Genomic DNA, 20,536 nt, shown 5'->3' with positions numbered 1-20,536 from the left:
TAAAGATTGCATTTAGAAATACATTGCTTTCTTGCCTTTGAGCATTTATTTATTCCACTATGCTAAAATTTGATTTATTTGATGATTTTGCTCCGTAGCTGTCAACCTCCACAAATGGCTTGTGCAATTTCAAGAATATGTGCAATAGCAGCTGGCATTAAAATAAATCAACATTTGATATGTAAATCTACACATTTGAAAGGTCAGTTCTTAATCCAGCATTTGCCCATCGACCTAACAGTCACCAAAGGGGCTTTTGTTTTCCCTGTCCAGCATCTTCCAGAGGTTATTGCTTCACCTGTGACTGTGATAGGCAGGATCTAACCATTGTCAGCTGAGCACAGTGTGTCCACCACAATGGGGAGTCATCATGATTCTCCAGAGAGTTGAAAGAGCAGGTTTAGAGATGTGGGGCGGGATTCACCTAACCAGCCCTGTCAGTGGAAGCCTTGTGCAAGGACTTCTGTGTGCGCAATGGGGCTTCCCTCCTTGCTTCTCCCTGCTCATGCCCCCTGCTGAAAATGACTCCGGGGGGTTAGGAGCAGCGGCAGAGGAAGCTGATTGGGTGCCTGGGGCAGTGTGCATACCCTGCGCCAAGGGGCAGGGCCAGCCAGCCATGGGGGCAGGGCAAGCTAGGGCAGGATGCACCGCAGGGCCTCCGAGGAGTCTGCCTGCCTCCTCCCATTCAGCCACCCCACAGCTGAAGGCACCCAAGCCACCACATCACTCCCAGGAGAGATGCATGGCTTGGGCGCACTGCAGGCCCCACGGTGAGTGCTGCCTGGCATTTTCTCTCCCCCCCCCCTTAGTGGTGATACCCAGGGTGAACCGCCCCCACCGCACCCCCTTCCTCTGCCCCTGGTCAGGAGAGCAGCATGTGGTGAGATAAGAGAGGGTATCACTCTGCCCGTACCTGCGGGACCGCCTCTCCTGGTATGCCCAGTGGGGGACCTTAAGGTCCACAAATGACAACACTTTGGAGGTCTCAAGTCGCAAGGTGGTTAGATTGGTCTCAACTAGGGCCAGGGCCTTTTCAGTACTGGCCCCGACTTGGTGGAACGCTCTGTCACAAGAGACTAGGGCCCTGCAGGACTTGACATCTTTCCGCAGGGCCTGCAAGACAGAGCTGTTCCGCCTGGCCTTTGGTTTGGACTCAGTCTGACCCTTATGTTTCCCCCCCTTATGGTTTTGATCTATGGGCTACTATTAAAATGAGGCTGCATTTTAAATTGTATTTTAACCTGTATTTTAAATTGGTTCCCCCCCCCATTATGTTTTTATTGTAATTTTACTGGTGTTAGACGCCCTGAGCCTGGCTCTGGCCAGGGAGGGCGGGGTATAAATAAAATATTATTATTATATTATTGCCCTGCAAGCTGTAGTGCTTGGCAGATGGAACGACTGGAAGAGGTGTCGCCTTGTAGTTCACCTGTGACATTTTCAGAGGACATTGGGATGGAGGAAGGGAGTTCGCTTCAGAGCACTGGTGTAATGCCAAATTTGAGTGGGTGAGATATGAAGAAGGTGAACCCTGAAGCTTCTTTTGATTCTCATCCTTCCATGAGCTTCAGATGTGGGAGGAAGTTGAATCTGTTTCCTGCCATTGCCATGGTTTGGTAGTCTGTTAATGGCTGCATGATGCTGCTGTTGCTACAGCACATTGGAAATAGGTTTAGGATTCAGCCACTTCAAAGCAAGTTGGCCTTCTTTGAATGGAAGGAAAGGTGATGCCAAGTCCCTATGGAGAAGTGGCCACTGCCAAACCTAAAAACTTCATGTACGAAATCACCTACATATTCTGGCAAGAACCTACTTACTTTGTTTTGGTGTTCGCTTTCTTTGCATTTCTAACTGAGAGGTTTTCATTAGTTGTCCCATGCCCAAAAGGCGATCCAGATTTGCCTGCTGGTTAATAGGTTTTTTACAACAAACTCCTGGTTTTTTGGACTTGGCGCTCCATTAGTCATGGATCATTTTAAGGAAGAGAATGAGTCGCCCAGCATTCTTTGAGAAGCTTAGCTCTTTCAAGAGTTGGTGGGAGGTGATAGACGGAAGCCATTTGAGAATAACTGGACCATGGGATAGTGTCATAGCATGTTTAAATCCAACTTTGTTTTAGTGAGAATTAAGAAAGCTTAAGTGGTTGGATTAGATTTAGGATGAGGTAGTCACACTTGGTTCCCACTGAAAACCAGTCATGGCTAACTTGTCTCATTTGTTTCAATGGAATCCAAATACCAGCAACTTAGTCTGGGTTCAGCCTCTTAAATTTGTTCGGAACTTGTTCAAACTATCTTGGTTAAGAAAGTAATTAAAGTGGGATTCGTGCTGTTTCCCTGTGTTTTTGAATTTTTTTCCCATGACAAATGTAGTTTGCAGAATAATTTGAGCACATCATACAGATTTTATCCATTCCGTGCATGCTTTTAAAAATAAGCAATTGCTTTTTTTGCAGAAAAAGCTTTGCCCACAATGTAAAAAAAAAGTGTTTGTTTAAATCCAATGCCATTGTGTCAATCTCTATAGGCATGAAATGATTTTTGCTTTAATGTCAAGAGAAAACCGCTGATTTCCTGCTCTAAAAAGCATTTCATCAATTACTCAACAATCCTCTTCTGAGAAGCAAGCATTTTTAATTTTTTTTCATTATGTGCATATGCATTCCTCAGTTACTGCAACTATGCAGAAAATTTGTTTTGCTTTCACAGTCTCGGGCCTTCTGTGGACTGTGGTTGTGAACCAATTTATGCAGCTCAATCCCTTGTCATGGCTCGCTTTTAAAAAATAATAAAATAAGACCCTGATGATTAACTAGCAATGTCAAAACTTGTTAAAAGAGAGAGAGAGAGGAAGATTAACAAGGTTAGCTGCCTAAATCTTTTGTTCCTTGGCTATAAGTTTGGTAGAGTCGGGTATCGTGGCCACGCTTTCAAGAATGAGCTTCTATTTACTCAGTTGTGTCTCTTTGTCAACAACCACACCCTGAGTAGCTCCCTTCAGTTCTAAGGAGCAAAATGCATGGGCTGCAGCCCTCAAACCTTTGCAGGGGAGTAAAAAGTCTGCTCCCTTCAGAGCACGGTCTACTGGGGAGAAGCTGCGCTACCTCGAAAGATGTGCCACTGAATACACAACTTTTGTTGTTGTTGTTGTTGTTTAGTCATTTAGTCGTGTCCGACTCTTCGTGACCCCATGGACCAGAGCACGCCAGGCACTCCTGTCTTCCACTGCCTCCCGCAGTTTGGTCAAACTTATGCTGGTAGCTTCGAGAACACTGTCCAACCATCTCTTCCTCTGTTGTCCCCTTCTCCTTGTGCCCTCCATCTTTCCCAACATCAGGGTCTTTTCCAGGGAGTCTTCTCTTCTCATGAGGTGGCCAAAGTATTGGAGTCTCAGCTTCAGGATCTGTCCTTCCAGTGAGCACTCAGGGCTGGTTTCCTTCAGAATGGATCAGTTTGATCTTCTTGCAGTCCATGGGACTCTCAAGAGTCTCCTCCAGCACCATAATTCAAAAGCATCAGCCTTCTTTATGGTCCAGCTCTCACTTCCATACATCACTACTGGGAAAACCATAGCTTTAACTATACGGACATCTGTTGGCAAGGTGATGTCTCTGCTTTTTAAGATGCTGTCTAGGTTTGTTATTGCCTTTCTCCAAAGAAGCAGGCGTCTTTTAATTTCAGGGCTGCTGTCACCATCTGCAGTGATCATGGAGCCCAAGAAAGTAAAATCTCTCCCTGCCTCCATTTCTTCCCCTTCTATTTGCCAGGAGGTGATGGGACCAGTGGCCATGATCTTCATTTTTTTGATGTTGAGCTTCAAACCATATTTTGTGCTCTCCTCTTTCACCCTCATTAAAAGGTTCTTTAATTCCTCCTCACTTTCTGCCATCAATGTTGTGTCATCTGCATATGACCCCATATAAATGAATGGTTGCAACCTGAAGAAACTAGCGGTGCGGTTTCCATTGTGAAAGCTCCCACAGAATGCAATGTACATACAGATTGTATCTTACTAAGTTATTGGAGTCAAAGAACTACTTTTGCTTCCACAAAGCAACCTCTGCCTGCACTCTAAATCTAGCAATAGGGCGCTCCAAGCACAGCAGCAAACAATACAGTTTTTCCAGGATAATGAACTGTTTCAATGATAAGGCTTCATCAGCGAATTAATTCTCCCCAAAGGTACATCAAGTGGCCATGGATCAGCAATCACTTGTAAGTGTAATGACTTAGTTGGATTCAACCCTGTGTGCAGAGTATACAGATACTATAATGACCCCCATTATATGCCGCCACCCAAAGGGATGGCCATTTTGCTACTGTCTATATATGTAGTACCTATTCAGCAAGCGAGATTTGGACACTCCTAATGAGCTCTTCACTGTTTCCAAGTGTTACATTGTGATGCTTGACATCGGAAGAACTTATTTTCACATTACGTTTCCAGGAACTGAGTGGTGCCTTTTTCGTATCTGGCATTGCCGGATTACTAAAAATATGTTTCAACTATTACATTTGCTTAGTTCTGCTTCGCTACCCTTTATGAAGATGATTAGTTGTAATTTTGCCCATTTCATTTAAATCAATGCATATTTTGCCACTGACTTCCATGGCGTGTAGCTTGTAACTGCTAAATACTAATACAGTGGTACCTCGGGTTAAGTACTTAATTCGTTCATGAGGTCCGTTCTTAACCCAAAACTGTTCTTAACCTGAAGCACCACTTTAGATAATGGGGCCTCCTGCTGCTGCCACGCCTCCGGAGCCCGATTTCTGTTCTTATCCTGAAGCAAAGTTCTTAACCCGAGGTAATATTTCTGGGTTAGCGGAGTGTGTAACCTGAAGCGTATGTAACCCGAGGTACCACTGTAGTATTCTGCACTTTTATCTTTGCTCAAAGGAGGATCAGTGCAAAATAATTAAGAGTTGACCCAAGATCTCCTCATTCTAGTAAAACTGACCTCACCCCCCCCCCCAGGAACCAATAAAAAAAATCTGAATTCTGGCTGATCCTCTGTGGATTAACAACAACAACAACAACAACAACAACAACAACAACAACAACGGTAATATTCTGCGAACCGCCCTGAGACCTCTGGGTATTGGGCGGTATACAAATTCAATAAATAAAAATCCACTTTTAGTAGCAGTGACAAATCCATGTAAAAAGCTAAAACTGTTGGCAGAAAAACTAAAGCAAAATATTTTTAGATTTTAGAGACAACCACGGCAACTCAAAATCATCTTCTTAAATTATACCGTTGGCTCCAGCCTTGAGCACTTGAAAGGCCTTTTAGTTTATGAGAGAATTTTTCATTGGATTATAATATTTAAAGTTAATTAAAGATATAATTTGCTCTTTAATAAACAATATGTTTTGTAACTTCATTAAGGGGATGCTGCCTTCCTTTAATTGTAATGGTCCAAAAGGTTGTCAGCGAAGTGTACATTAACTGCAGAGATAATAATGTTTTTATATGCTAATAATTTTTAAATGAATAACTTGTGTGATTCTGCAGCCGCATGGGGGAAATAATTTACATTGCTAAAGCTTACTCTGGTGTTAACCCCTTTTTCCTGAGGAAAAGCGCTGGCCGATCTTGGTGTAAAATGCTCATTCGTTTTACATTAACGCTAATGGCAGGCATGTTGGACCCACTGGTGTGAAAAGATTAAAAGCAACAGCAGCAGCTGTAGACAGGCATGGACATTTCACCGAGAAATCCTAGTTAAGAGGGACCTATTGGGAGCATGTAACTTGATTTTCTATTTATCGATTAGATGCTTCTTGTTTTTTGGTTGTCATGTGGATCTCCATTGAGATGGGCACCTCTTGAGCTCAGATACTGAATGTAAAAAACATGTAGCAAACCTGCCTCAAGGGGTCCAAAGTAAGGGAAGCAAAAATACTCCTGAGCAGCAGGCAGGTGTAGAACATTTAATCTCACTGGCATCATCCCATTGGTGGTGATAGTTCTGGTACCTTTGCTCCCTTGTGCACTTCTTAGCTTCTGACAAATTTCCTATCTTTCCCTTCCAGCCATTGTAAGTTCAGGAGGAACTCTGAACCAATGATCTAGAATGTTGTCCTTTCCCCACCTCTCAGATGTTCCACTAGATTTATCAAACCATTGTTTGCTTCTCCCCAGATGTTTCTTCAAAATGTTTTGCATGGTTTTTCCTTAGCAGGACTTCAGTGTCCTGGCCTTATCAACATTTTCCATTATATACATGAGGTTCTTCGTCAGTCCCAAACTCCCAGCAAGGACTTTGTGAGCCAATGAGAGGGCAGATGGCACAAACAGCACTTGGTTTAACAACCTGCAGGCATCTTTCCTGTGGCTTCCAGGTAGACACGTGTCCAGTGCTATTTTTTTAGAAAAAGTGGTGCTGGAACTCACCATAAACACCCCTTGTTCTCTTACAATCGCAATGGTGCCTATCTGAGAGACGCCAGAACTGAATTCCAGTAAATTCCGGATGAAAAACAACAACCCTGGATGTGCCTATACATAAAAACCGCATGCATTCATTAGTTTTATTGAAACTTGTTGTTTTCCTTTGAAATTCCTCAGTTACCTTCCCATTAGCATGAGCCTTGGAATTTAACAGCTGTTGTGAGCCCAACCTCAAGCTCAGAGTCAGAAGATGAGCATGAACTGCCTGAGTTGAAGGCTGCTGTGTCACCCCAGGAAGAACTTGACCAGTTTCTAACAATGTGCCCACCAAACCAGACCCAGGCTCCCAGTGAGCAATGAACCCAAGTCCCTCCTGCACTTCCGTGCCTGTCCAAAAGTACAGTGCGTATGGCAGACGTTTTGTCCTTTAAAAGAGTCACCATTTTTTTGAGCAAGGGGCAGAGCTTGAGAGGGCAGGACTGGAGACAGTGACTCATAAGACATCAGTCCACCTCTAGCCTTTGTTGGAGCAATTTACTCAGTCAGAGCTATCGGTACTGCTGGAACCGACAGCTGTGTCAGCACAGCACTTTCATTGTGGGTACGAAACCAGTTGCTAATTTCAAATTATGAGATTGTATGTTTATAGGCCCAGTTCGGTTCTGAACCAAAAGTGCACAAAACAGATGTTATTGCCACTTGCCCATGAAACCATTGAGAGAGTTTGCTCTTTGATTATGAGCAGGAACACACATGTGCTCATCTTGATACTCAAAATTTGCATCTAAGATTCTTTGCTCTCAGCATAAACCTAGTTGTGTCAAATGCACAAGAAGACAGTCTTTTTTTAGATTCTAGATTAATCAATCTAGATTCTAGATTAATCACTTAACCAATTAATTAATCAATTGCTCGATTAATCCAGGAAAGTGGGTTACTTGGTGGAAATGGCCGTTCTCTATGCTGTGCTCATTGCCACTTGACAGACCAGAGCAGTTGATTCTATTATAAACTTGCGGAAATAACCAACTTTTCTTATAATAATATTTTGACATTTAAGTGTTCAGAGAGCTTCACATATGCTGATCTCACTAATCCTTGCAACAACTCAATATTGTTATCTTAGTTATGCAGTAGAGAAAATGAAGCTGAGAGATGGACACCAGTTACATGTTATGGTTGTCATGGGGATTGCATGAATATGGCCAAGATGGTGAGTTTTCTTGAGGCCCTTTTCAGTGAGCACCAGTGAAAAGGCAACTTGTGATGTGATGACCTCAGTTCATATGAGGCATCTTCCATAACGTTATGGCTGAAGGGTGCAACTCTCACTTTTTCTCCCCTTCTTTAATCACCTCGGTTGTATCTCTGTGCCGAGGAGAGCAGCCAAAGAGCGCTGAAGATTGTGGCCTTCTGCAGGCATTTTATTTATTTTTCAAAATAACCAGCTTGCATTTATGTCTCAAAGGAGCAATGCAAGAAATAATATATAGATCTGTCGTTTGTTAAAGTTTTACATTGCAGCTCACAGGAGCGTGGCAAAGAGATTCACGTTTGCTTGAATTTTAATGAGAAACTACTTAGTTCACACTTCTTGAACTGATATACAAACCAAAAACATAGCTACCTTTTGAAAGTCACTATCAGGAGCTGGAGTCAGGCTCAGGTTAGGAATAAAACACCAGGTGTCCGTGAAGTTAACTCTTTATTGAGGGAAATCAAAACAGCTTAGACTGAGTGGTCACCACAACTATTCCCAGTAGGTCTTGCCCCAGTGAAGCAGTTTCAAGGACTGAAGGTCCCTGTCTTCCCACTGCTTTCTAAAATTCCTTCCCCAGCAAACTGAGCCAGTGTGGTGTAGTGGTTAAGAGCGGTAGACTCTTAATCTGGGGAACCGGGTTCGCGTCTCCGCTCCTCCACATGCAGCTGCTGGGTGACCTTGGGCCAGTCACACTTCTCTGAAGTCTCTCAGCCCCACTCACCTCATAGAGTGTTTGTTGGGGGGGGGGGAGGGAAAGGAGATTGTTAGCCACTTTGAGACTCCTTCGGGTAGTGATAAAGTGGGATATCAAATCCAAACTCTTCCTTTGCCTTTCTTCTCTTTGTTCTGCCCTCTTTATTCCTCTTCATGTTCTGAGAGACCGGGAGGAGGGGATCTTGTTATAATAATAATAATAATAATTTATTATTTATACCCCACCCATCTGGCTGGGTTTCCCCAGCCACTCTTGGTGGCTCCCAACAGAACATTAAAAACACGGTAAAAGATCAAACATTTAAAACTTCTCTAAACAGGGCTGCCTTCAGATGTCTTCTAGAAGTCAGGTAGTTGTTTCCTTGACATCTGATGGGAGGGCCTTCCACAGGGTGGGTGCCCCTGCCAAGAAGGCCCTCTGTCTGGTTCCCTGTAACTTCCTTCTTGCAATGAGGGAACTGCCAGAAGGCCCTTGGAGCTGGACCTCAGTGTCACAGCTGAACGATGGGGGTGGAGACGCTCCTTCAGGTATACTGGGCCAAGGCTGTTTAGGGCCTTAAAGGTCAGCACCAACACTTTGAATTGTGCTTGGAAATGTCCTGGGAGCCAATGTAGGTCTTTCAGGACCGGTATTATATGGTCTTGGCGGCCGCTCCCGGTCACCAGTCTAGCTGCTGCTTTCTGGATTAGTTGTAGTTTCCAGGTCACCTTCAAAGGTAGCCCCATGTAGAGCACATTGCAGTAGTCCAAGCTGGAGATAACTAGAGCATGCACCACTCTGGCGAGACAGTTCACGGGCAGGTTGGGTCTCAGCCTGTGTACCAGATGGAGCTGGTAGACAGCTGCCCTGGGCACAGAACTGACCTGCGTCTCCATGGACAGCTGTTCCAGCAGCAGAGGGAGACTCCCTGGAGCCTGTCTCCCTTTTGCCTCTTGACACACACACAGCCTCCAGCTCTCTAGCCTCTAGTTCTGATTCCGGACTGCTCTCTGCTCCAGTCTCTCCCTGCTCACTAAACCCCGTTACCTCTTTAGTTTCCACCACGTCTTTCTCCCAGACTGCTCCCACATCTCCCTCTGACCACTCATCGCCATGCCACCACCAATCCCCTGTCTCGGAGCCCTCTTCCCTTGGGTGTTTCACAGCTGGTTGCTCCCACCACACCTCTGCATCCACCAAAGTCCACGACACTCACACTTCTCCAAGTTTTGTGATGCAGTTCTGCAACCAAAAAATGGGTGGAATTAAACAGCGCACTTTATGAACGTTCCACCTGTGCAAGTGATGCAGCTTGCAAGAAGACAGAATAATACCCCTCTCCTCCCCCTGTGCATGGTTTGGGGGTTTTCCTGAAGCCCTTCCTCCAGCCAATTACAGGGACTCTGGGAGGCATCTGGGGAAGACAGAAAGGAGCCCCATTGTACAAGCAGAAATTTTCCCATAGAGCTTCTGCTAACAGGGCTTAGGTGAATCCTACCCAAAATGTACCAACATAATAATAAATCAATTAGAGGAAAGTGCACCTAAAATGCATATATTAGTGAAAATGACATACAAACATGCATTATATTAGGTAAAATTGCTTGCAAAAAATTGTATTTTTTAGGAGAAATTTCCACTAGAATGCCACCATAAATTACTGCAGAAATGTGGATAACTGAATTTAAGACTGTAAAAAATTGAAACTGAGAGAGTGATAGTTTCATCCATCCCTATCTGAGACCCTCTAGTTGGTTGAAGGCTGACTCAAGGTTCGTCACAATGGCAGCATTACTGCTATATATACGGTTACCAAAATGTAGCAATACTTGCAATGGGTAGGCCAGGGTTTGGTTTTTTACATTTACATGTAAACAATTACATTCACATAGCCTCGTTTCCACCATTATTTTGAACAAGACGTTTCCCATGCTAAAAGTGTGTATGTCAAGAGACAAGTCATGATGCAAACATTTATTCTTGTTGATTCTTGTAATATCTTAAGATTTGCTGGTAAATGTGCACATTCATTACATTTCCAGTCTTCACTGATTATTTATCCTGGTAAGAGCCACATATATGTTCTTGTCTGAAAAGTGCAGACAGGTATTCCCCACCCCATCCCCACCCCGATTCGTCCAGCCCTTTCTTTCCTTTTTGTGCTGGTTCCTACATTGAGTTTCCACGTTTACATCTCAGAGGTTTTCTGTGTGTACAGTTGCCATGCTGCGATTGGCTGCAGCTCCCTGTTGAGTACATACTTGATAGAGAGCCTGGATTTTCCTCTGCATATTGTGCTAAGTAGTCCACAGAAATATAAGTGCGTGTGAAAAGGAGACTTTCAGGTGTGCAGTTTATGTGCACAAATGGAACGCAAACACCTTAAAAAATTCTAAAAATCAGATATATTAACTTGGCTCCTCAATGGCTTTTATATATATTTTTAAAAACAATTTCCTTACAGTGTGCCGTGAATCCAGTTTTTGCAACGTGCATTAGCTGCCAGTTTGTGCTTTCTGTATAGCCAGTGTTTATGATACAAAAACGCACCCCGCTGTGATGACAGTTATACTAATCACGAATGCTATAATGAGCAACTGTGAGCCTCTGGAATGTAAGAAAGAACGAGAGAGAGGTCTGCTCTTAACCTGTCGCTGTGTATTTTCCCCTCCCTGTGTTTAATACTGTCAACTGAAGGCTTAAATATTACCAAGGGTAATGAGAAGGAATGATAGTTTAGATGCATTCTTTCCTTCAGCCCCTGGTTGAATTAAATATTTCATTCCCTCTGCAGACACACAAATCTATAGCATCCTTTTGAGATGAATTCAGAAGCAGGAGCCTGCGTTCTTTTATTCCTGGGCCAGAGATTAAAATTGATCACGGGAGGCACAGGGGAGCCGGTTGCAGTATCACAGCTCAATGTGGTTAACGAGGACGGTACATCGCTTCTGTTCTACTTAACTCTGCACTTACAGGTTACAAATATTATTGATTGCAAGGGTCATTGGAGGCTGAAGGCAGGTTATGTCACTTGACGGCATTTGGCAATTTTTTAAGGGACAAGAGCAATGAGCCCTCGTAGCGGGCGGGACAGGTATAGTTTAAAGCTGACAAATGGAGATTTATATATGTGTGAGCTGGCAAAGCCCTTCAGGTAGAAATAATGAATGGAAATCTGATAGGCTGTTTTATCATAGGTCAAATGATGTGCAGGAGGAGGAGGAGGAGGAGGAGGGGAGTTAAAAGACTTTAATTATTACCTTTTTGTCAAAACGAACTGATGATGGGTTTTCAGTCCCACATCCACCGCTTCTAGACAAATGAACATTGCTTAAAATCCTTTTCACAGGGCATCATTTTTAATGTATGTTAGAGATGGTTTACCTAAAGCGATTTGAGCAGTGTGGCGTAGGTGGAACAATATGTGAAAAAAAATTGTTGAACAGCCTTTAGTGTTTTCTTTTCCCTTTTTTCTTTTCTTGTTCGTTCAAGTAGATGTAAATACTCCGCAGGATTAAAGCAAGCTAGAGTTTTGCAAAGTCCCCCCCGCCCCCACCAAGATAGAGAAAAGTATTCCAAAAATGAAAGTTTCTGCCAATAAGCATGGCTTGTGGGCATGATAAACTTAAGTGCTCCTGGGCAAGAGATGGATGTGCATCCCAGGATCCTGTGCCCATATGAGTCATGTAAGCAGTCTAGTCATTTGTTTATTGTTGTTGTTTTTTAGGTTCACCTCCCAGCTGTCTTCTGCTATAATGAAAGGGGAGCTACACCATTCTCCTTATCAGAGCTCTCCAGATACATTACTACACATAATCACGCATGTGCACGCACACACACTTCCTAATCTCTTAGACCTGCAGACACAAAATTATTTATGATGATTTGTTGCTAAGAACATAACTAGACCCCAGCTAGATCAGACCAAAGCTCTGTCTAGTCCAAGGGTGGCCAACTTCGTTGCCATCCAAATGTTGAAGAGTACAGCTTCAATCACCCCTGATCATTGACCATGCTAGGTAGTGCAGATGGGTGTTATCTTCCAAATTAGGAAGGCAGGACTTTGACTATCCTTGACGTTTTCTATTATCCAGCTTCCAATCTGGTTAATCAAACTCCTGGAAGGTTACAGCGCCTGCTGTGGCTGTAGAGACCAATATGGAAGAGACCAGTTTTGTTGCAGCTGCAACAGAAGAAGGCGTCTAGTTGTGCTCATGCAAATGCATCTTGGCATTGTTTCCTCTCTGCACTCCTCCCACCAGTCACTCCTCCCATCGGTCACTCCTCCCACCGGTCACTCCTCCTCTGGTCACTGCCATGGAAACACAACCTGACTGTCTGTCTCCAGGCACTGCAGTCTTCTGGACGTAAATAGTTCATTAATTTCCGTAGGCTTATTCTGAGTCAGATTAACATTGGATACGACCCATTGCCTCCTAGAATTCAAGGATGAGGTGAAGGGTCTTGCCACTTGCACTTATCTTTAATTATCTCCTAATGGTCTCCTGAGATCATTGAACTGCATTTCAACAACCGTTTTGTATAGATAAAAACAAGGGACACAGCAGAGTTGGGAAGAGTTGTACACTCTTGTTCCCTCTGTATGCTGAACTAAACTAGAGACATGCCACATATTTTTGAGTACATCGAAAAAGTTTTACGTTGGTTTCACGTATCCCTGAGGACTCTCATTGTGGTATTGTTGTGCATTCTTTCTTCTTTGAGCAGTGGGAATTCCAGATTTATTTCTCTAATGGTCATTTGATTTGAAAGAAACATTTATTACATTTCTATCCTATCTTTCCCCCAAGTAGCCTAAGCTGACATGTATCCTTCTCCTCTCATCCTCCTTCTCCTCCTCCATCACCTCCTGTGGTGTAGTTTAGGCTTTGAGACAATGACTGGCCCAATTCATTCACTGGGCTTCATGGGTGCGTGGGGATCTGAACCTGTCTCTCCTGAATCCTAGTAACTTTTAACTGCTACATGCCTTTGGCTGTACAGGATGAAATCTTCGCTCCAATTTGTGCCTTTAAAAATGTGCAAATTGAGGAGTCATTGCGAGAGTGCAGCGGAAATAGACTTAACACCACATGAACCTTTTCAACCCACCCTAACCCAGCCTGCTGTCTCAACAGATGGAAGCCAGTCACAGATCCTGCAAAACTCATCTTCAGCTTATGGTCAACACGTCAGAAACATGACCAAAAATAAACCAGACAATGCACCAAAATCTTCAAGACAGGACAAACGCAAAAACATGCTGCATATTAACAGCTGCTCAGTTCTGTACAAAATAACAACTAACCCTATGTAAGACCCTGAAAGCAATCCTTCCAGCTTCATGTGATTTATTGCCTTCTAATTCTCACCACCAGTGATAGAAATTTCACCACCATCAATGCCACCCATGGGATTTTATCTCCCAATAGGTATTGAGGCGACCTTCCTGATAATTTGCCCAGTACTGGACCATTGGACACTGAGAGCCAGTGTGGTGTAGCGGCTAAGAGCGGTGGACTTGTAATCTGATGAACCGGGTTCACGTCTCTGCTCCTCCACATGCAGCTGCTGGGTGACCTTGGGCCAGTCACACTTCTCTGAAGTCTCTCAGCCCCGCTCATCTCACACAGTGTTTGTTGTGGGGGAGGAAGGGAAAGGAGAATGTTAGCCGCTTTGAGACTCCTTCGGGTAGTGATAAAGCGGGATATCAAATCCAAACTCTTCTTCTTCCTCTTCTTCATTATTTTGCTGATAGTTCATCCAAACATAGGAAGCTGTGTTATACTGAGACAGACCACTGGTCCATCTTACTCAGTGTTGTATATACTGACTAGCACTACCTCTCTAGGGTTTCTGGCAGGAGTCTCTCCTAGCGCTACCTAGAGATGCCCTCCAGGTGGGCTAGTGTAGATTCACTTCCTGCCACCCCAACATATGACTGGGTAGAGGTAATCCTTCACCACCACAATGCATGGCTTTTGGGAACCCCTTTAAGTTGATTCAAGGTCTGCACACACAAGACCACCTTATATGCTGCATTATGGAATTCCAAAGAGAGACGAACTACCAGAATGGTTTTCAGTAGCATCATTTAGACTGAAGCATGAAATGCTCGATGGGACGGACTCTGCATCCTGTTTAGTACTTTTTAACCACCCTGGGCACATGAAAAGGTGGTTATTTTTTTTTTTTAAAGATTTTTATTAAAGTTTTACAAAAAAAGAGAAATAGAAATTCACAGAATAAAAAACCATAAATTACAGAAAAAAGAAACACGCAAAAAAGAAAAAAAGGAAAAAAAAATACAGAAAGAAAAGCACAACTAATTAAGAAAAATTACATTTAAACAAAGAAAAAATAAAACCATTCCATTTTTCCAATAGCCTCAATTTCATATGCTTATGTTCTTGACCTCCTCGCACCTTCCCCTTTTTGTATTCCCATTCAAATATTTAATTCAGCAAATTCTTACCCTTTGTCGAATGTTTAAACTTTGTACCATAACATATACTATATCCCTATTTTTCAACCAATTATCAATACCTTTTTTGCATAGTCTTAATAACTTTTATCACTAATTACCACTTATTACCCATCCAAGCACATTTTTAACACTCATTGATTTTATAATATTTCTGAAGATAGTCTTTGAATTTCTTCCAGTCTTCTTCCACCAACTCTTCTCCCAGGTCTCGGATTCTGTCAGTCATTTCCGCCAATTCCATATAGTCTATCAGCTTCATCTGCCATTCTTCCAGGGTGGGTAGCTCTTGTGTCTTCCAATACTTTGCGATGAGAATTCTTGCTGCTGTTGTTGCGTACATAAAGAAATTTCTATCTTTCTTTGGCACCAATTGGCCCACCATGCCCAAGAGAAAGGCCTCTGGCTTCTTAAGGAATGTATATCTGAAGATTTTTTTCATTTCATTATATATCATCTCCCAGAAAGCCTTAATCTTTGGGCATGACCACCAAAGGTGAAAGAATGTTCCTTCACTTTCTTTACACTTCCAACATTTATTGTCAGGCAAATGGTAGATTTTTGCAAGCTTGACTGGTGTCATGTACCACCTGTATATCATTTTCATAATATTCTCTCTTAGGGCATTACATGCCGTAAATTTCATACCTGTGGTCCACAACCGTTTCCAGTCAGCAAACATGATGTTATGACCAACATCTTGTGCCCATTTAATCATAGCAGATTTAACTGTTTCATCCTGCGTATTCCATTTTAGCAGCAAGTTATACATTCTTGAAAGTATTTTAGTTTTGGGTTCTAACAACTCAGTTTCCAATTTTGATTTTTCCACCTGGAAACCTATTTTTTTATCCATGTTATAGGCTTCTCTTATTTGAAAATAGTGCAGCCAATCTCGCACCTTATCTTTTAATTTCTCAAAACTCTGCAATTTCAATTTATCCCCTTCTTGTTCCAGTATTTCCCAATATTTCGGCCATTTGGCCTCCATATTGGACTTTTTAAGTGCCTTTGCCTCCATTGGTGACAACCACCTTGGGGTTTTGTTCTCCAATAAGTCTTTATATCTTGACCAGACATTAAACAATGCTTTCCTGACAATATGATTTTTAAATGCTTTATGAGCTTTGACCTTGTCGTACCACAGATATGCATGCCACCCAAAGACATTATTAAAACCTTCTAAATCCAAAATGTCAGTGTTTTCAAGAAGCAGCCATTCTTTCAGCCAGCAAAATGCGGCCGATTCATAATAGAGTTTCAGGTCTGGCAGGGCGAAGCCACCTCTTTCTCTTACATCGGTTAGTATTTTAAATTTTATTCTAGGCTTCTTGCCCTGCCAGACAAATCTAGAAATATCCTTCTGCCACTTCTTGAAACAGTCCATCTTGTCCACAATTTGCAAAGATTGAAACAAAAATAACATCCTTGGCAATACATTCATCTTTATAGCCGCAATTCTTCCCAGCAAGGAAAGCTTCAAGTTTGACCATATCTCTAGATCTTTCTTCACTTCTAGCCAACATTTCTCATAGTTATCTTTAAACAAGTTTAAATTCTTAGCAGTCATATTAACCCCCAAATATTTAACCTTCTTTACTATTGTTAGGCCTGTCTCCTTCTGAAACCTGTCTTTCTCAATCGGTGTTAAATTTTTCTCAAGAACTTTTGTTTTAGATTTATTCAGCTTAAAACCAGCCATCTGCCCAAATTCTTGGATCACTTCCAAAACTCTTTTCGAACTAGATTCTGGCTCCTGTAATGTTAAAACTAAGTCATCTGCAAAAGCTTTCAATTTATATTGCTTAGCTCCGACCTGAATGCCTTTTATCAAACGGTCCCTTCTAATCATGTTCAATAATACCTCCAGGACTGTGATGAATAACAATGGAGAAATTGGGCAGCCTTGTCGTGTACCTTTCTCTATCTTAAATCCCTCTGTCACCATATTATTCACAATTAATTTAGCCTTTTGTTCTGAGTAAATTGCACTTATACCATTTTCAAACCCTTGACCCACCCCCATCCCCTGAAGATTTTTCTTCATAAAACTCCAAGAGATGTTGTCAAAGGCTTTCTCCGCATCTATAAAGATTAAAACTGCTTTGGTGTTTATATTCACTTGCAACTTCTCCAAGATGTTGATTATGTTCCTTGTATTGTCCGACAAGTGTCTACCCGGGAGAAAGCCCGCTTGGTCCTTATGAATCTCTTCCAGTAGTACTTTCTTTAATCTATTTGCCAAAATGTCCGCAAATATTTTGTAATCCACATTAAGAAGGGATATGGGGCGGTAGTTCTTAAGTTGCGTCTTTTCAGACTCAGTTTTTGGTATAAGTGTAATATAAGCTTCCTGCCACGACTCCGGCGCCTTTTTCCCCTCTAGTATCTCATTGCATACCTCCATTAGTGGTCGAATTAACCAATCTTTCAAAACTCTATAGTATTTGGAGGTTAAGCCGTCTGGTCCTGGAGATTTGCCCAACTGCATGTTCCGAATGGCACCCTCCACTTCCTGTTCTGTAATTTTGTCACTCAACATTATCCTCTTTTCTTGAGAGATTTTTTGTAATCCGTTTTTCCTCAGAAATTGGTCTAATTCGACCTCTTTCTGTGGCCCTTGTGTATAAAGTTGTTTGAAAAATCTCTGGAAGCAGTTTCTAATTTCCAATGGGTTCTGTATAATCTTTCCATTTACTTCCAAATTTGTTATGGTGTTTAGTTTCTGTCTTTTCTTCATCTGCCATGCAAGCAGTTTCCCACATTTGTTAGCCGATTCAAAAGACTTTTGTCTCATCTGTTTGATTTTCCATTCCACTTCCTGATTTATCATTCTCATATATTGTACTTGATATAACTTAATTTCTCTCAGAATCTCTTGGGATTTTGGTTTCGCTCTTAATCTTTTCTCTCCTTCTTTTATTTTTTCCAAAATTTTATCTTTTTTCTCATTTTGAGTTCTCTTCTTTATTGCATTCTGTTGAATCAAAAACCCTCGCATGACCGCTTTGCTTGCGTCCCAGACTGTTCTTTTTTCCACCGTAGTGTTTAAATTTATCTCAAAGTAGTCTCTCAATGTTTTTTGGGCCTTCTTAATCACCTCCTGGTTTCTAAACAGGGCGTCATTCATCCTCCATCTGAAGGAGCCGATTGGCATTAGTTTCATCTCCATCTTTATTGCATTGTGGTCGGAGCAAGTTTTGGGGCAGATTTCCACTTTTCGAATCTTGGGTGCCAGTCCTCTAGTTATCCATATTTGATCAATTCTTGTCCATGTCATATTGGCTTCAGAGAAGAATGTTCCCTCTCTTCCAAGGGGGTTCTTAGTTCTCCAAGTGTCAATCAAATCCATATTGTCAGTCAATTCAAAGAAAGTTTTAGGTAGTCTTCCATCTTTAGTTACCACCTGTCTTTGTGACTTATCCATGTTAGTAGATACCACTCCATTCATATCTCCCATCAAAATGATGTTATAGTCCATATAGTCCAACAATGTCTCGTGCAATTTCTTAAAAAATTCAGATTTCCCCTCATTTGGTGCATATACTCCTAAAATCAAATATTTTTCACCTTGTAGTTGAATCTCAATTGCAATAAACCTTCCTTGTTCATCTTTAAAAACAAATTTCGGTGATAGGCTCTCTTTAGCGTATATAACAACTCCTCTCTTTTTGACTTTGTCCGATGAAATAAATTCTTGACCCAATCTTTTATTAATGAGAACTTTCCTGTGGAGCCTTACCACATGAGTTCCCTGCAAACATATTAGATCCAATTGGTCCTTTTTCAATATATGAAATACTTTCCTCCTCTTCTCCGGCGAATTAAAACCGTGAATGTTCCAGCTTAATAATTGCAGAGACATGGTGTGTTTATTTTAATTTCCTCCAGCCGCTCCCAAGAGCTCGTCAAGTTCTTGCGGTGGTATCTTCTTTTTTGATTTGTCAAATTCCAAAGGTGGTGGTGCTATGCCAGCTCCTGGTCTCAAGGCTTTTGGCAGATCTGTCGCTTCCTTTTGTAGATCTTCTTCAAAATCTCTCAGAAATTTTTCCTTATCTTCCACTGATCTGATTCTGAACTTTTCCCCCTTAAATGTAAAGGACAATCCCTGGGGGAACTCCCATCTGAAAACAATAGTATTCTTTCTCAACAAGGCCACCAAGTCTCCGTAGTTAGTTCTCAAATCCAAAAGGTGTTTCGGAATATCTTTAAAAATCTCCGCTCTGGTCTCATTAATCTCTAGGGTCTTCTGGAAGTGAGCACTCAATATTTTGTCTCGTTCCTCTTTCGATCGGAGGGTCACCAAACAGTCTCTCACCCTGTTTTTCCTCCCTCCTCTTCCAAGTCTGAAGGCGCTCACTATCTTAAAATCTTTATCCAGCTCCAAGTTCCAGAATTTCTGAAATTCCTGTGAAAGATAGTCATTCAAATTATCTCTCTCAAGTTCTGGCACCACCCTGATCCTCAGGTTTGTCTGTCTCTCTCTCAATTCAACCATAGACAATAAGGCCTGGTGGTCCCCAATCTGTTTACGTATTGGTTTGATTTCTTCCTCCACAGCCACAGCTTTTTCCTTTGCCTCCTCGGCTATTTTCCTAGTAGTCGCAGATTCCTCCAACAGTTTTTCTATAGCTTTGGTATTTGAATTAATACTGGCTGTGTTCCCTTTAATTTCAGCTGACTGATCTGAGACCTGTTTACTTAGGCCTTCCAATTTTTCGTAAATTTTATTCAACACAAATGTAAATTCCCCTTCTGAGGCCATTCCTTTTGGCTCAATTTGCCCTGGGTCTTCCTCCTGAGTCACAGGGAGGCCAGGCACAGATGCCCTACGTTGCTGGGAGATTGAAGTAGATTGTTGGACTTTGACCTTGGATCTTGTTGCTCTTTGTTCAGTCATTCCCCTTTATCTTCAGTCAAGGTCAATTCCCACAGGCAAGCCTTGTAGTGGAAAGTCCCCAAAGTTGACAGTGGAAAATTCCTCCAGTCAGGTATTAACTTCAATAGTCCTCTAGGGGGATACAGTGGCTGCCATAAAATTCTCAATAGCCAGACAAACAAATCTTTTTGTAGCTTTCCGTATCCCCTCTTTAATTGAAACTAAGTATTCAGATCAGTAAAACTCAGAAATGTATCTTCTTGCAGAGTTAGATCAAATATTTACTGTATCCACAGTCAATGCGAGCTCAAATGTAGCAAACCTCATTAATCTGACAGTCCGTTCCCATGAGAGTTCAAGTAAAAAGTCTTTTTAAATTCCCAGAAGATCCCCAGAAGAAATACAGTCACTTTCTCAACTTCCCCTGCAGGGGAGTTCTCTCTTTTGGTGCTTAAAGTTAAAGTTGAACGATCCACATTAAAGTAATAGCACAGAAAGGTCTTTGCTTTGATCTTTTACAAAGCGGAAAGGCGGACTTCCTGTTTACACCTTTCCGCTTCGGAGCCCAAATTCAGTCTTTTTTGTTCTCAAATCCAAATTTCTTAAGTCCCCCTACTCACGGGTGTTCTCTTTTAGGGCCGAATTTCACAGGAAAAAGGTCAGCGCTCTCCGGCAACAGCTACGCGGCTTCGCTCTGTAGACGCAGCAATCGACCCGTAGCACCGCGCCGCTCCCGCTGCACACCGGAACCCCTTTCGGGGCTCCCTCGCAAAAACGGGGGGCGCAAAAGGTGCCTGCTGGGTCCCACGCTCGCAGGC

The 20,536-nt window shown here is 42.3% G+C and overlaps 1 protein-coding gene across 6 annotated transcripts in view; it reads left to right on the top strand.

The window, feature by feature from the left end:
• The window catches only part of DPYD (dihydropyrimidine dehydrogenase), a 512,239-nt gene that overhangs the window by 202,882 nt on the left and 288,821 nt on the right, over window positions 1-20,536 (top strand). Inside the window, exon 9 of one of the 6 annotated variants that reach the window (XM_083620604.1) lies at window positions 13,494-13,668. The exons of the other annotated variants lie outside the window; for them this stretch is intronic. Within the exon in view, the coding sequence (XP_083476730.1) occupies window positions 13,494-13,668 (175 nt within the window). The remainder of the gene's footprint in view (window positions 1-13,493; window positions 13,669-20,536) is intronic. 6 annotated transcript variants of the gene reach the window in all.

The sequence above is a fragment of the Podarcis filfolensis genome (genome assembly GCF_964270895.1).
Source record: "Podarcis filfolensis genome assembly, chromosome: 6".
Taxonomy (NCBI): Eukaryota; Metazoa; Chordata; class Lepidosauria; order Squamata; family Lacertidae; genus Podarcis; species Podarcis filfolensis.
Note: the sequence above shows the minus strand (reverse complement) of the source record. Positions and strands in the feature narration are given on the sequence as shown.